General features: G+C 47.8%; 1 protein-coding gene across 5 annotated transcripts in view; it reads left to right on the top strand.

The window, feature by feature from the left end:
* The window catches only part of PPP4R4 (protein phosphatase 4 regulatory subunit 4), a 116,684-nt gene that overhangs the window by 65,719 nt on the left and 38,012 nt on the right, over positions 1 to 12,953 (top strand). For 3 of the 5 annotated variants that reach the window (XM_083166900.1, XM_083166898.1, XM_083166901.1), the window contains exons 3-6: positions 3,632 to 3,734; positions 9,073 to 9,115; positions 9,191 to 9,319; positions 12,225 to 12,298. In XM_083166900.1, the coding sequence (XP_083023026.1) occupies positions 3,632 to 3,734; positions 9,073 to 9,115; positions 9,191 to 9,319; positions 12,225 to 12,298 (349 nt within the window). Of the gene's footprint in view, positions 1 to 3,631; positions 3,735 to 9,072; positions 9,116 to 9,171; positions 9,320 to 12,224; positions 12,299 to 12,953 lie in introns of all 5 variants that reach the window. The other 2 variants (XM_083166902.1, XM_083166899.1) reach the window with 2 other exon arrangements.

Genomic DNA, 12,953 nt, shown 5'->3' with positions numbered 1-12,953 from the left:
GTACGCAGCCTCGTCCATGCGCAGTGTCCCCCATTGACCTCCAAGGCTTGTATCTTAGTATAGACTCTGCTGCACAAACTACAGTATCACTTTACAAAGAAGCAATTTCGGTACTTGTGAGTTATCCGGGCTGCCGATTTCTAAATCGGGTCGGATCGGGCACATCGCATCGCATCGAATGCGACCATCGGATGCGATGCGATGACCCGATTTTTCCATAGGAATCAATGTTAAAATGGACTGAGTCCATTTTAACATGGAATTCAATGGGAAAAAGGGGTCCTTTTCATACCCCTACTATCCAAGTGGGCATGGAGTTGGATATAAACCTGTGGCGAGCGTAGCGAGCCACCGAGCCCGAAGCGTGGCGAGCGTAGCGAGCCCCGCGAGGGGACACAGAATACCGGCCCCTCGCGGGGCTCGCTTCGCTCGCCACGCTTCGGGCTCGGTGGCTCGCTACGCTCGCCACAGGTTTATATCCAACTCCATGCCCACTTGGATAGTAGGGGTATGAAAAGGACCCCTTTTTCCCATTGAATTCCATGTTAAAATGGACTCAGTCAATTTTAACATTGATTCCTATGGAAAAATCGGGTCATCGCATCCGATGATCGCATGCGATGCGATGCGATGTGATATCGCATCGCATCGCATCTGATTGTATGCCTTAACTTAAGGCATACAATCAAAAAATCGGCAGCCCAGATAACTCACAAGTACCGCAATTTCTATATCTCTGTCACAATATGTGTACCGTATCAGTGCCAGTTGGGTGCAGATCATATGGTCAGCAGTTATTAGGTCGACAGTTAATAACAAAAGGTCGACATGCAGATAAAGGACACAAGCAAAAGGTTATGGGCACTACATGAAAAAGTTGCTTGAGATTTTTTGAGGGTTTTTTAGGGTGTCAATTTTTACCCTGCAGCACATGGACCCCCAATTAGTGTAACGGGTCCCCTCACATGGCTTGCTGTGCTTGACAAGTCTTGGGCATGGTTCCTCTCTGCGCTACCACACACTTTACCATTCCCGATTATAATCCTCTTGGTTGGTAAAGTATAAAAGAGTTCCAAAATTAAGAAAAAAAAGTTGTGAAAAACGAATGTCGCTCATTATCACGTTGACATATTGACCATGTCCACAGCATGTTGACCAATAGTGGTCAAACTAATAACTGTCAATCTAATAACTAATGTCCGGATAACGTAACAGTTGGCCAGTTAGGGCATTGGTAAATCTCCAGGTGACTTTCCTGACTTTGTTGACTATTTTCGAACATGAAAGTGGTGAAATAGGCTCTAAATTGCACTAAAGCGATAACATGGTAAGTTCCATGCCTGAGCTCCATGCCTGAGTTTCTTGAGTTCCATGTCTGAGTTTCCTGAGTTCCATGCCTGAGTTCCATGCCTGAGTTGCCTGAGCTCCATGCCTGAGTTGCCGGAGTTCCATGCCTGAGCTCCATGCCTGAGTTTCTTGAGTTCCATGTCTGAGTTTCCTGAGTTCCATGCCTGAGTTCCATGCCTGAGTTGCCTGAGTTCCATGCCTGAGTTTCTTGAGTTCCATGCCTGAGTTTCTTGAGTTCCATGTCTGAGTTTCCTGAGTTCCATGCCTGAGTTCCATGCCTGAGTTGCCTGAGTTCCATGCCTGAGTTGCCGGAGTTCCATGCCTGAGCTCCATGCCTGAGTTTCTTGAGTTCCATGTCTGAGTTTCCTGAGTTCCATGCCTGAGTTCCATGCCTGAGTTCCATGCCTGAGTTGCCTGAGTTCCATGCCTGAGTTTCCTGAGTTCCATGTCTGAGTTTCCTGAGTTCCATGCCTGAGTTGCCTGAGTTCCATGCCTGAGTTGCCGGAGTTCCATGCCTGAGCTCCATGCCTGAGTTTCTTGAGTTCCATGTCTGAGTTTCCTGAGTTCCATGCCTGAGTTCCATGCCTGAGTTGCCTGAGTTCCATGCCTGAGTTGCCTGAGTTCCATGCCTGAGTTTCCTGAGTTCCATGTCTGAGTTTCCTGAGTTCCATGCCTGAGTTCCATGCCTGAGTTTTCTGAGTTCCATGCCTGTAATTGTTCGATAGGGACAGAATGTTGACACAAGCATTAGGTCAACAACGGAAAGGTCAATAGTCAACATTATATTTTCAAGGTGTTTTTTTTTGAGTTGACATGTGCCGACAGGTGGTATTTCATACCCTACCATCCACTACGGCGTGGAGGGAGAATATAATTGTGTGCCGAGCGCATTGAGCCATGCCGACGTGTCCATGTCGACTATGTCAACATTTGGGACAAAATAAACCTGAAAAACTCATGACAACTTTTAACTGTCGACAATCCAATTTTCGACCTAATGCTTGTGTTAACATTCCGACCCTGTCGACCTTAGCCATGTCAACCTAGTTCAGGTGTCTACCTAAGCCTTATCGATCATCAGTGGTCTCCCAATGTATGTTGGCCGTTATTGAGTTGACCCTATGACCCATGCCATACTTGCCTACTTTTGAAAACTAGTTTCAGGGAGATTATAGTTAGTAATAGAATTTTGCACAGAGCCCCATTGAGGGGCGTGTCAGGCTCCACCCAAAGGGCGTGTCTAGTTCCATGTATGGAGAGATTGTGAAAAGAGATTGTGAACGTGGCACCTAGAAACGCGGGTGTGTACTGCTACATCTGAAAGGAATCTTTTTAAATGACTTATATCGAAATGTAGATGAGCCCCAAAGCAGTTAGTAAGAGCTACTACACTTGGTAAAGTGCTGGGAAATGGTACTGATGATTCAATGTAAATGTATCTGTCTCTCATTCCTTTTCCCCCAAAAAATGTACCATTGTAATGTGGGCTAGGTGACATGAGGGAGATTGCTAGACTAATGAGGGAGAGAGGGATATTGCTGCTAATTCAGGGAGTCTCCTGCAGAATGCAGGAGGGGAGGTAACTATGATGTAACAGTGTAATGTGGGCTAGGTGACATGAGGGAGATTGCTAGACTAATGAGGGAGAGAGGGAGATTGCTGCTATGTCAGGAAGTCTCCTGCAGTATGCAGGAGGGGAGGTAACTATGATGTAACAGTGTAATGTGGGCTAGGTGACACGAGGAAGATTGCTAGACTAATGAGGGAGAGAGGGAGATTGCTGTTATGTCAGGGAGTCTCCTGAAGAATGCAGGAGGGTAGGCAAGTATGCCCATTGCAAGAACTGCTATTAAGTGCAGATTAGTAGCATTTTGCTTCTGGATATTTCAGGCACCCAGACTTAACAAAAACTCCTTCTTTAATGGATAAAACCATGCTACACTGCAGGTGGGGCAGATGTAACATGTGCAGAGAGTTACATTTGGGGGGGGTTTGTTCAAACTGATATCTATAGTGCAGTGTAAAAATAAAGCAGCCAGTATCTACCCTGCGCAGAAACAAAGTAACTCACCCAAATCTAACTCTCTTTGCACATGTTACATCTGCCCCACCTGCAGCGCAGCATGGCTTTGCCCATTAAACAAGGAGTTTGTGTTTGCAAACCGACCTGAATCACCCCCTTAATGTATGATTTGTCTTGTGGGGTCCTCTTATCATATACTCAAGGTTAATTTTCCAAAACAATCAGATCCTTGTTCACCTCCAAAATGTTTTTATCTTCCAGCTCCGGCCAAGACATCCAGGGAACCAGTGTTGTGGCCAATCTGCCCGTTCTCATTCGGCAGAATCCTACGGACACGCTGCGGAGGGTGGTGCCAAAAGTCAGAGTAAGTGTTCTCTATGGTAACTTTGTCTCGGCTTCTGCGCCGTTACTGGCCGGCTGCATGGATAAAGGTTCTTAGCCATGTCGACCTATTTCATCTGTCACCCTAAGCCGTGTTGACCTGATGTCAACCATCATAGCGTTGACCTAGTTTCACACTTTAATGAGATTTGCTCTGCCAAGCCTTATTTGGTATAGTTCCTAAACAGATATGGGACCTTATTCTGGTTCATGCGCACCCATGCAAATTCGCACGGGTGTGCAATGTTTTACAACTGCGCATACGCATAGGCATTTCTGTGCATGCGCCGGGTGAGAGCGGCCATGGCGAGCAGCGTGTTTGCCGGTGCCCGCACCCGCCAGTGGGAATGGGGGTATGTCTTAGATTTGTGCGTGCACATCACATCGTTCGATGGTCCGCGACCATCGAATGATGTGGGTGTCGCTCCGTAGTCTGCGAATGGATGTTTATGCAAGTCGTGCGGGCGAATTTGCCCTGCGAAGGGGAGGGGTGGTGGCATGTGCGAGCGGCGGGCGGACTGAGAAAGGCATGCAGCGATGCGACTTTCGGATTACTTTACATGTATTCTAAGTCCCCTCATGCTGCACTCGCCATGCTTCGGGCTCGCGGGGACACTACGCTGACTACGCTAGGCTGCCCGTTCGCCTACGCTGACAGCGCAGCGTAACGTGGCACCGTGAAACTACACAAGTACCATTTTTCGCAGACCTATTACTGAATAGTAATAGCAGAAACTCAGTCTTGCATTTCTACTGCTGATCAGTTTAAAGTCAGGCATGTCCAAATTATGGCCCTGTTGTGAAACTACAAGTCCCATCATGCCTTGCCACAGTTTTGGTATTAGAGAATGCTAAACCTGGCAAGGCATGCTGGGATGTGTAGTTTGACAACAGCTGGAGGGCCACAGTTTGGACATGCCTGGTTTGGATACAGGTAAGGTTCTGTGACAAATGATGGAAGAGCTTCCCGTTCCTCGTCATGTAGTTCTTTCAGGTCTCCGTTAATGGGAAACGGTCATCTGTCAGAACAGACTTAGGTCTACAGTCATTAGGTCGACCCCGGAAGGTCGACTGGCCCCAAGGTCGACATGGGTCAAGGTCGACATGACTTAAGGTCGACATGGGTTTAGGTCGACAGTCATTAGGTCGACATGAGTTTTTCACTGTTTTTTGAGCTGACGTGCCGACAAGCGGTATTTCATGCCCTACCATGCACTAGGGCAGGGGTGTCAAACTCAAATTCATCGGGGGCCGCATCAGCAGTTTGGTCGCCCTTAAAGGGCCGGTCCCCCAAAAAGTACAAATGACAGAAAACTTGTACAAGGTGTACTTTAAAGCAGTATGAAACAGGACATGCATATAACAATAATGCGATAACAAAAATGGTGGGCCATCAAACACAGAGCTATGCTGCAGAAATGTAATTCCACATCCAGTACTAATTATATTGAGGTGCAGGGTTCAGTGGTAGACAGGGACAGAAGGTACAGAGCTGCAGGGGAGAGGATTGAAATGAGCTGGCCAGTCACACTTTAACACTGACAATTAGCTGAACACTGCTCAACTATTCAGGGGGCTTGTGTACAGTATGTGCACCCCCAGCTGAGGCATGGCTTCAGCATCCTGAAGTAGGACATTGCCAACAGCCATTCCACTGCCCGGTCCTGCAGATACTGGTCTGCAGTCCCGTTGCACCCGTCCATTAAAAGTGTATCTCTTGAAATGGTCACCACCTTATGAAGACCGTTCTTAGGGATGCTAGAGGAGGTGACACCATTTTGGGAAAGACATTTTAATGTGGGCTAGCAAGATAGACACGCAGTGACTAGAGGAGAGCATGGCCTGGTATGTAAATGTCACCCTCAGTGACAGAGATCCCCACGTACAACGACCAGCCCGAGCTATACACTACTAACTTATTTCAGTCAGCCGCCTCGCACACACGGTTACCGCTACTACCAGCAGTCCAGCACGGATCGCCAGCTGCGTGACGTCCCAGTCCCAGCAACCAACCCTGCAAATCCGGCGAGCGAGCGAGTGCACACGGGGTGGGGGTGGGTGAGAGGAGGTGGCCTAGGCAGGAGCTGGGACACACTGCCCCTGCGTGCTATCTCCTTGCGCGGGCCACATGACGAGGTCTGGAGGGCCGGATTTGGCCCGCGGGCCTTGTGTTTGACACCCGTGCACTAGGGCATGGTGGCAGAATAAAATAGTGTGCCGAGCGTAGCAAGGCACCATGCCCGAAGCATTGCGAGTGATGCGAGGGGCTGCGGTGCATCTCCAACTGTGTCGACATTCGGGTAAAAAAAAACCTGTGAAAAAATCATGTCGACCTAATGACTGTCGACCTAAACCCATGTTGACCTTGGCCCGTGTCGACCTTTAACCCTGTCGACCTTGGGGCCAGTCGACCTTCCGGGGTCGACCTAATGACTGTAGACCTAAGTCTGTACCGATTCCCCGTTAAAATGACAGATAAAGAGTAAGACAGATTGGAGAAACAGTAGAATTCCCCTTTTACAACCTGGTTTTGTGTGATGTTTGCATTTCATACATTGTTGGCCGCACTTTCCAGGGCAGATGGGTCTGTCTATTACCATATCGGACTGTCTACTATATCTCAGAAGTCTGTAATGGGATTGTCACTGAATTGTTATATGCAATTTATTATGTTGGTGATTTAACTAGACCTCGTTTAACCCTGGGCAGTAATTAAGGGATCATTTTGCATTGCCATCCAGGACAAAGGGCCTAATTCAGACTGGATCAAAGGACCAATTTCGTCTCAAAATGGGCAAAACCATGCTGCACTGCAGGTGGGGCAGATGTAACATGCAGAGAAAGTTAGATTTGGGTGAGGTGTGTTCAAACTGAAATCTAAATTGCAGTGTAAGACTAAACCACCCTCTCTGCACATGTTACATCTGCCCCACCTGCAATGCAGTAGGGTTTTGTCCATTTTGAAAACAAATTTGCCTTGCGATCTGGTTGAATTAGACCCAAAATCTCCTGGCGGATCTGAAATGTAGGAATAGATAACGGGAATGTTATAGCGTTACGGGAATGCTCTTTTTTGTGTCTCCCTCTTCCTCTCGCTCTGTCTTCGGGCCTGTTTCAGGTTGGCTTGTTAGGCAGCGTACATTGGTTTCCTTGCAAGCCCTTAAGCACCGCCGGCTACCAAAAAAACGAATCCCCTCGGTACATTGCATGTGGCCGAAGGGGACAGAGATCATTCCCTGACCATTAAATGTTTTCTCTCCCCTTCGGTAATAAAAGTCCGTCCGTACTGATTTTTTATTCCGTCGCTGCTTGCCGAAGACGGTGCGGACACTGACGTGATATCAGTCGCACGCCCCAAACAGACATCGCCACACCTGCTTCTACGGGCAACTCCCGGCATTTTCCCTGCTGCCGCCCACTACACGCCCCCCCCCCCCCCCTACATTCCTATGAGTATATAGACAAGGCTTTGAAATGGTTGTCATGGTAACAGCCAGATGATTTCTGAAGCATTTTTAGCACGGTAAAACAATGTCGGGCAGATCAGACACTTCAGTACTCTGTGAGCTACAGGCGGTCGTGACTGGCTCTGTAAACTTTGTTATTCTGTGTTCCGTTCTTGTCTCAGTACTTACACTCAGTCGGGTTCTGTATGATTTCCCGATGGACACAATACCGACACTCATTGACCGACGGCACGGACAAAATACCAACATTCATTATGCGGACTTGTTCAAAATACAGACATTCGAAATGCAGATGGGTCAAAATGTCAACATGAGTTTCTATGTTTTTTTTTTTCTGTGTCGACATAGGTCAACATGACACCATTTACGTGTACAGTGTCCCTTCGCGTGTCACGCTGCCAGGTCCACTGGGATGGTAATGTATGAACAACTAATTTTGGGGGGCAACGGTCCCTTTAAAACTTACGTCAACATTTTGACCTGTCAGCATTTCAAATGTTGGTATTTTGACCATGTCTGTATTTTGACCATGTCGGCATAATGAAAGTCGGTATTTTGACCGTGATGGTAATTTGTCAGTCAATAGGTGTTGGGATTATGACCGTCCATATTATGTTCGTCGGTAAATCAACTGCTTCCCGCTCAGTCCAGAGGCAAACACAGAGGGCATAAGTCAGACCGCGTATATTCGCATCCTAGAGAGTGAGTAAGTGACTTTTTTCCCCTTCGGAGTGGGGACGACGGCGTTGCATAGCGTAGCGCTATGCAAAGCCATCCTGAAAGCCGTTCATCTGCTGGTATAAGCGCAGCAGCGCTCATCTCCGGGGCATACACACTGGGCGGCTTTGAGCTGAAAGCCGCTCAAACCTGCTGTTTTGAGCGACATTCAGCTCAAAGTCGCCCAGTGTGTATGGGCCTTTAGCGATATTGTATATGCTATTGCTAGCTCTTCCCCTTCTTAGCAATATCGTTTAAAATATCGCTTAGTGCGTATGCTTTATATCGTCAACAAAGCGTGCTCATGCCAGTCGTTAACGGGCTTCTCCGTCGGCCTGCATGTTCAGACAACCGAGCACATCTTTAACGCCCCCCCCTCTTTTGCTACCGCTGGCAACCATGTCGGCACCCTGCCAGGTCTTTGTCACTGGGTACACAAATTTGGTCCATTGGGTTACTTGCTGTCTGATCAATCTCATCTAAATGTATATATATACTGGGAAGGAAAATGTGGGATACGGTCACTAGGTCTACAAGCATTAGGTCAACACCACAAGGTTGACATGCCTCAAGGTCGACATGGAGTTAGGTCAACAGGGTCATTAGGTCGACATAGGGAAGGTCGACAGTCAAAAGGTCAACATGGGGTTTTCACTTTTTTTTTTGAGCCGACACGTGTCGACAGGCGGTATTTCATGCCCTACCATCCACTAGGGCATTGTGGGAGAATAAAATAGTGTGCCGAGCGTAGCAAGTCACCGTGCCCGAAGCATGGCGAGCGCAGCATGCCATGCAAGGGGACGCGGTTCTACATTTCAGTGTGCATGTCGACCTTGAGGCATGTCGACCTTGTGGTGTCAACCTAATGCTTGTTGACCTAGTTGCTGTCTGTCCAATGATCCATACCCGAAAATGCTGATTTGTATAATAAGTGTCGGTGGGGACTTCTGACCGGAGATTATAGCAGTGTATTATAGCAGAGATTATCAGTGGTACTGGGTGTGGCTAATTGCCTTGCTGGTAACCTCTGCCCCTGACCGGCACTGCCAGGATCTCCCGGTGAGAGGCCGCACCTATGACGGTACGCTGTTAATGTCGCCTAATATTCTCCCTGTTCTGATGTTCCCCTGTTGACAGGAGGTTCTCCATGTTGCAGGAGTAGAGATGCAGCTGACTGACGGTACGCTGTTAATGTCGCCTAATATTCTCCCTGTTCTGATGTTCCCCTGTTGACAGGAGGTTCTCCATGTTGCAGGAGTAGAGATGCAGCTGACTGCGGCGTATTCCTTCCTGACGATCCTACAAGAGGAGTCTGTTCCCGTCCATTCCTACTGCCTGTCGTTCCTGCAAGTAATCCTGCAGAACCTGGAGCACCGGGACACAGGTGACGTTTGTGTAGCCATCATTGTCAGGCGGAGAATGCATTGTACAGGCAGATTTGTGTATTCTGGTTGCCCTTAGCGACGATGTTTAGGCCCGGCCATTTGAAACAATTGTGTCTGCGTAACAGATTGGCTGTCATCTAAGGGCAACAGAGCAAACGGCTGTGCCCGGGCAAGTGTGTAACGGTGGACGTTCCAGATCATCCTTTATATACAGAGGAACAAATGCAAAACCTTTATTCTATAAATATGCGTGTGCGTATTATGTATATGTGAATATGGAACATGGCAGTTAGGGGCTGATTGGCTCAGATGGGTGCATTTGCGGGATACAGTCAACAAGCATTATGTCAACATGCAGGAAGGTCGATATGATGTCAGCACATGTCGGCTCACAAAAATTGTGAAAAACTGCACTTAATGCTTGTGTCGACCTAACCCATGTTGACCTAAAGTCATGTCGACCTTAATGCTTGTTGACCTAATGGTGTCGACCATCCTGCTGTCTACCCAATGATCCATACCCCCGTTTGCACCAGGATGAGTGGACAAGAAGCAGACGCCGGTGACCACCTGGTGTTTTATGAGCGTGCCCACGAAAACGCTGGACGTACTCCTGGCGATGCCTGCTTGGAGCAGGCGGCTGACGTCACATGACCTCAGCCCCTGCCCCCCAATTCGGCTGATAGCGGGCATCTAAAAACTAAGTATAGACTTACTTTTCAGAGCAAAGCCTGGAGAAATCATCCGATGGTGAGCAAACATCGATTGATTTCTCCGTTGTGCGCCGCGTACGAGCGGATGTGTAAGTGAATGCGTTTGCTCACACGCTAGTGAAGGGATTTGGGTGGTGGGGGCGGGTGATCGGCGGGGCAGCGGTAACCTGCCCGCTACACAGAGAATATATGCTCCCTAGCGAACAGCTCTAAATTAGGCCCTTTCCACTTTATAACTCTCCAAGGGCGGGATGTATTAAAATACATTGCCGCCCTTCGCCGCGATGCTGCCGCATATGTACTAACATATGCGGCTGGCATCGCGGTGCGGTGACGGAGGCCCCCTGCGATACCTGTACACTGGTGTGCGGGGGGTCTCCGTCACCTCCCTGCCGCCACGCTCTCCCCTCACGCCAGGGACAGCTATGCATGCTGTCCCCGGCGCTTCCTCCTCCCCCTGCAGCCGGAAGGATGTCCGGCTGCTTCACTAGGGGGAGGCAGGGCTTACCTTCCGTCGTCCAGGAGGACCCTTCAGGAAGGTAAGCCAGAGGGGGGGTCGGCGAGGCGGCGGGTTTGCGTCGGCGGGCGGCGAAAAGAAGCCCATAGGCACCTTTGGGTGGCGATACCCTTCACTGCGGTATCATTTTTGATACATAGGAAAATGCGGTAAAACCGGGGTTTTACCGCATTTTCCATTTGATACATCTCGCCCCAAGACTTTAGTACCATCTTCCTCTATTGACTAAAAGGAAAACCTCCAGCTGAATGTTTGTATGGAAATCCCTCAATTCTTCCCACTTTACTTTCTGTTGCTGTTCATAATTAGAATATGTTCTGGCTCGTGCCGCTGCCCGGAAGGGTCACGTGAGTTACTTCAGAAACTACTCTGCAATGTAGCAGGGGACGGATCGTTCCCAGTGGGCGTCGGATCGGTAAATGGATCAATTGAACACAAGCCATATATGAACTTATCCAGATCATTGGAGTTGTTTTGTATTTGTGGCTTTTAAATTGACCCAAATGGCAGCTGGAAGGTAAGATCTGGATGTATCCGGTTCTGTGGGTTCCTGATGTCACTTCTCAAAGTGAGACTGCTGCTATATATTCATTTATTTATATCTTCAGAAGATGAGATCAATTAGTACCAGGCACAATTACCATAAGAAACATATGTCAGGAAATCATGTACTCACTGTATGTATTGTAGCCCCTAAAATTGGATTCTACGCAAGTAACAGGTGACCCACGGACCCTAACGGAAATGGTTCTTTGTAAGGAATGGGATCATTGGATAGACAGAAAATAGGTCTACAAGCATTAGGTCGACACCACTAGGTCGACATGCATGAAGGTCGACATGACTGAAGGTCAACATGGGTTAGGTCGACCAGGGTCATTAGGTTGACAATTGAAAGGTTGACAGTAAAAAGGTCGACATGGGGTTTTTTGAAGGTTTTTGCCCTGGGCGATGACACAGTTGACAGAGAACATCGACATGGACGCTGAAACGTAGCACCGTGTCCCCTCTCATGGCTCACTACACTCACCGTGCTTTGGGCACGGTTCCTCGCTATGCTCGGCACACTATTTTATTCTCCCACCATGCCCTAGTTGATGGTAGTGCATGAAATACCGCCTGTCGGCACATGTCGGTTCCAAATAAAACGTGAAGAACCCCATATTGACCTTTTGACTATTGACCTGCCCCATGTCGACCTAATGATTGTGTTGATCTAAAGACCCTGTCGACCTAACCCATGTTGACCTTCAGTCATGTCAATCTTCATGCATGACGACCTAGTGGTGTCGACCTAATGCTTGAAGACCTAGTGACCGTATCCCCTTGTTAAGATCATCTAGTTACAGGCCTGGCCAACCTGTGGCTCTCCAGATGTTGTCCAACTACAAATCCCATCATGCCTTGCCACAGTTTTGCTATAAAGGAGTGTTAAAACTGTGGCTAGGCATGCTGGGAATTGTAGTTTCACAACATCTGGAGGGCCACAGTTTGGCCTGTCCTAATAGTAGGTTCCTTGATGAACGAATCGGTCTCATGATGTTCATTCAGTAATAGGGAACCAATGAGAAAGCAGATTAGCACCCTGCAGTTATGTCCCAGGTGACAGACCACCAAACGCTCCACTGGGAGGATGTACCGTAATCATTGTTATTTTATGTGTCCCCGTGGCAGGTGTTAGCAGTGCGTGGCTGGACACCCTCCTCGCCGTCATAGATGTCTTGCCAAAGGAGACCATCAGACATGAGGTAACGGCAGATATATCTCCACCCTTCACGTCTTGTATAGTATTATATATTCTTCCTTCCCATCAGTACCAGGGCAGCAAAACAGTAATATAAAAACTAATGTTCAGAGAGTTTAGAATATACAAGCGACACCTCGTATTACAGAGCCGTAAGAGAGCTAACAATGCTAGCCCCTTACCTCTCTGTCATAGAGGTACTTCCCCTGTATCGGTATAATTCATAGATCATTGTTTATTAGTTATTGGAGGTACTTCCCCTGTATCGGTAGAATTTATAGATCAGTGTTTATTAGTTATTGCAGGTACTTCTCCTGTATCGGTAGAATTTATAGATCAATGTTTATTAGTTATTGGAGGTACTTCCCCTGTATCGGTAGAATTTATAGATCATTGATTATTAGTTATTGGAGGTACTTCCCCTGTATCGGTAGAATTCATAGATCAGTGTTTATTAGTTATTGGAGGTACTTCCCCTGTATCGGTAGAATTCATAGATCAGTGTTTATTAGTTATTGGAGGTACTTCCCCTGTATCGGTAGAATTTATAGATCAGTGTTTATTAGTTATTGGAGGTACGTCCCCTGTATCGGTAGAATTCATAGATCAATGTTTATTAGTTATTGGAGGTACTTCCCCTGTATCGGTAGAATTCATAG

The sequence above is a fragment of the Crinia signifera genome, chromosome 12, assembly GCF_055691185.1.
Source record: "Crinia signifera chromosome 12, ASM5569118v1, whole genome shotgun sequence".
In the NCBI taxonomy this organism is placed as follows: domain Eukaryota; kingdom Metazoa; phylum Chordata; class Amphibia; order Anura; family Myobatrachidae; genus Crinia; species Crinia signifera.
The sequence above is the reverse complement of the archived record's forward strand: the minus strand, read 5'-3'. Positions and strand labels throughout refer to the sequence as shown.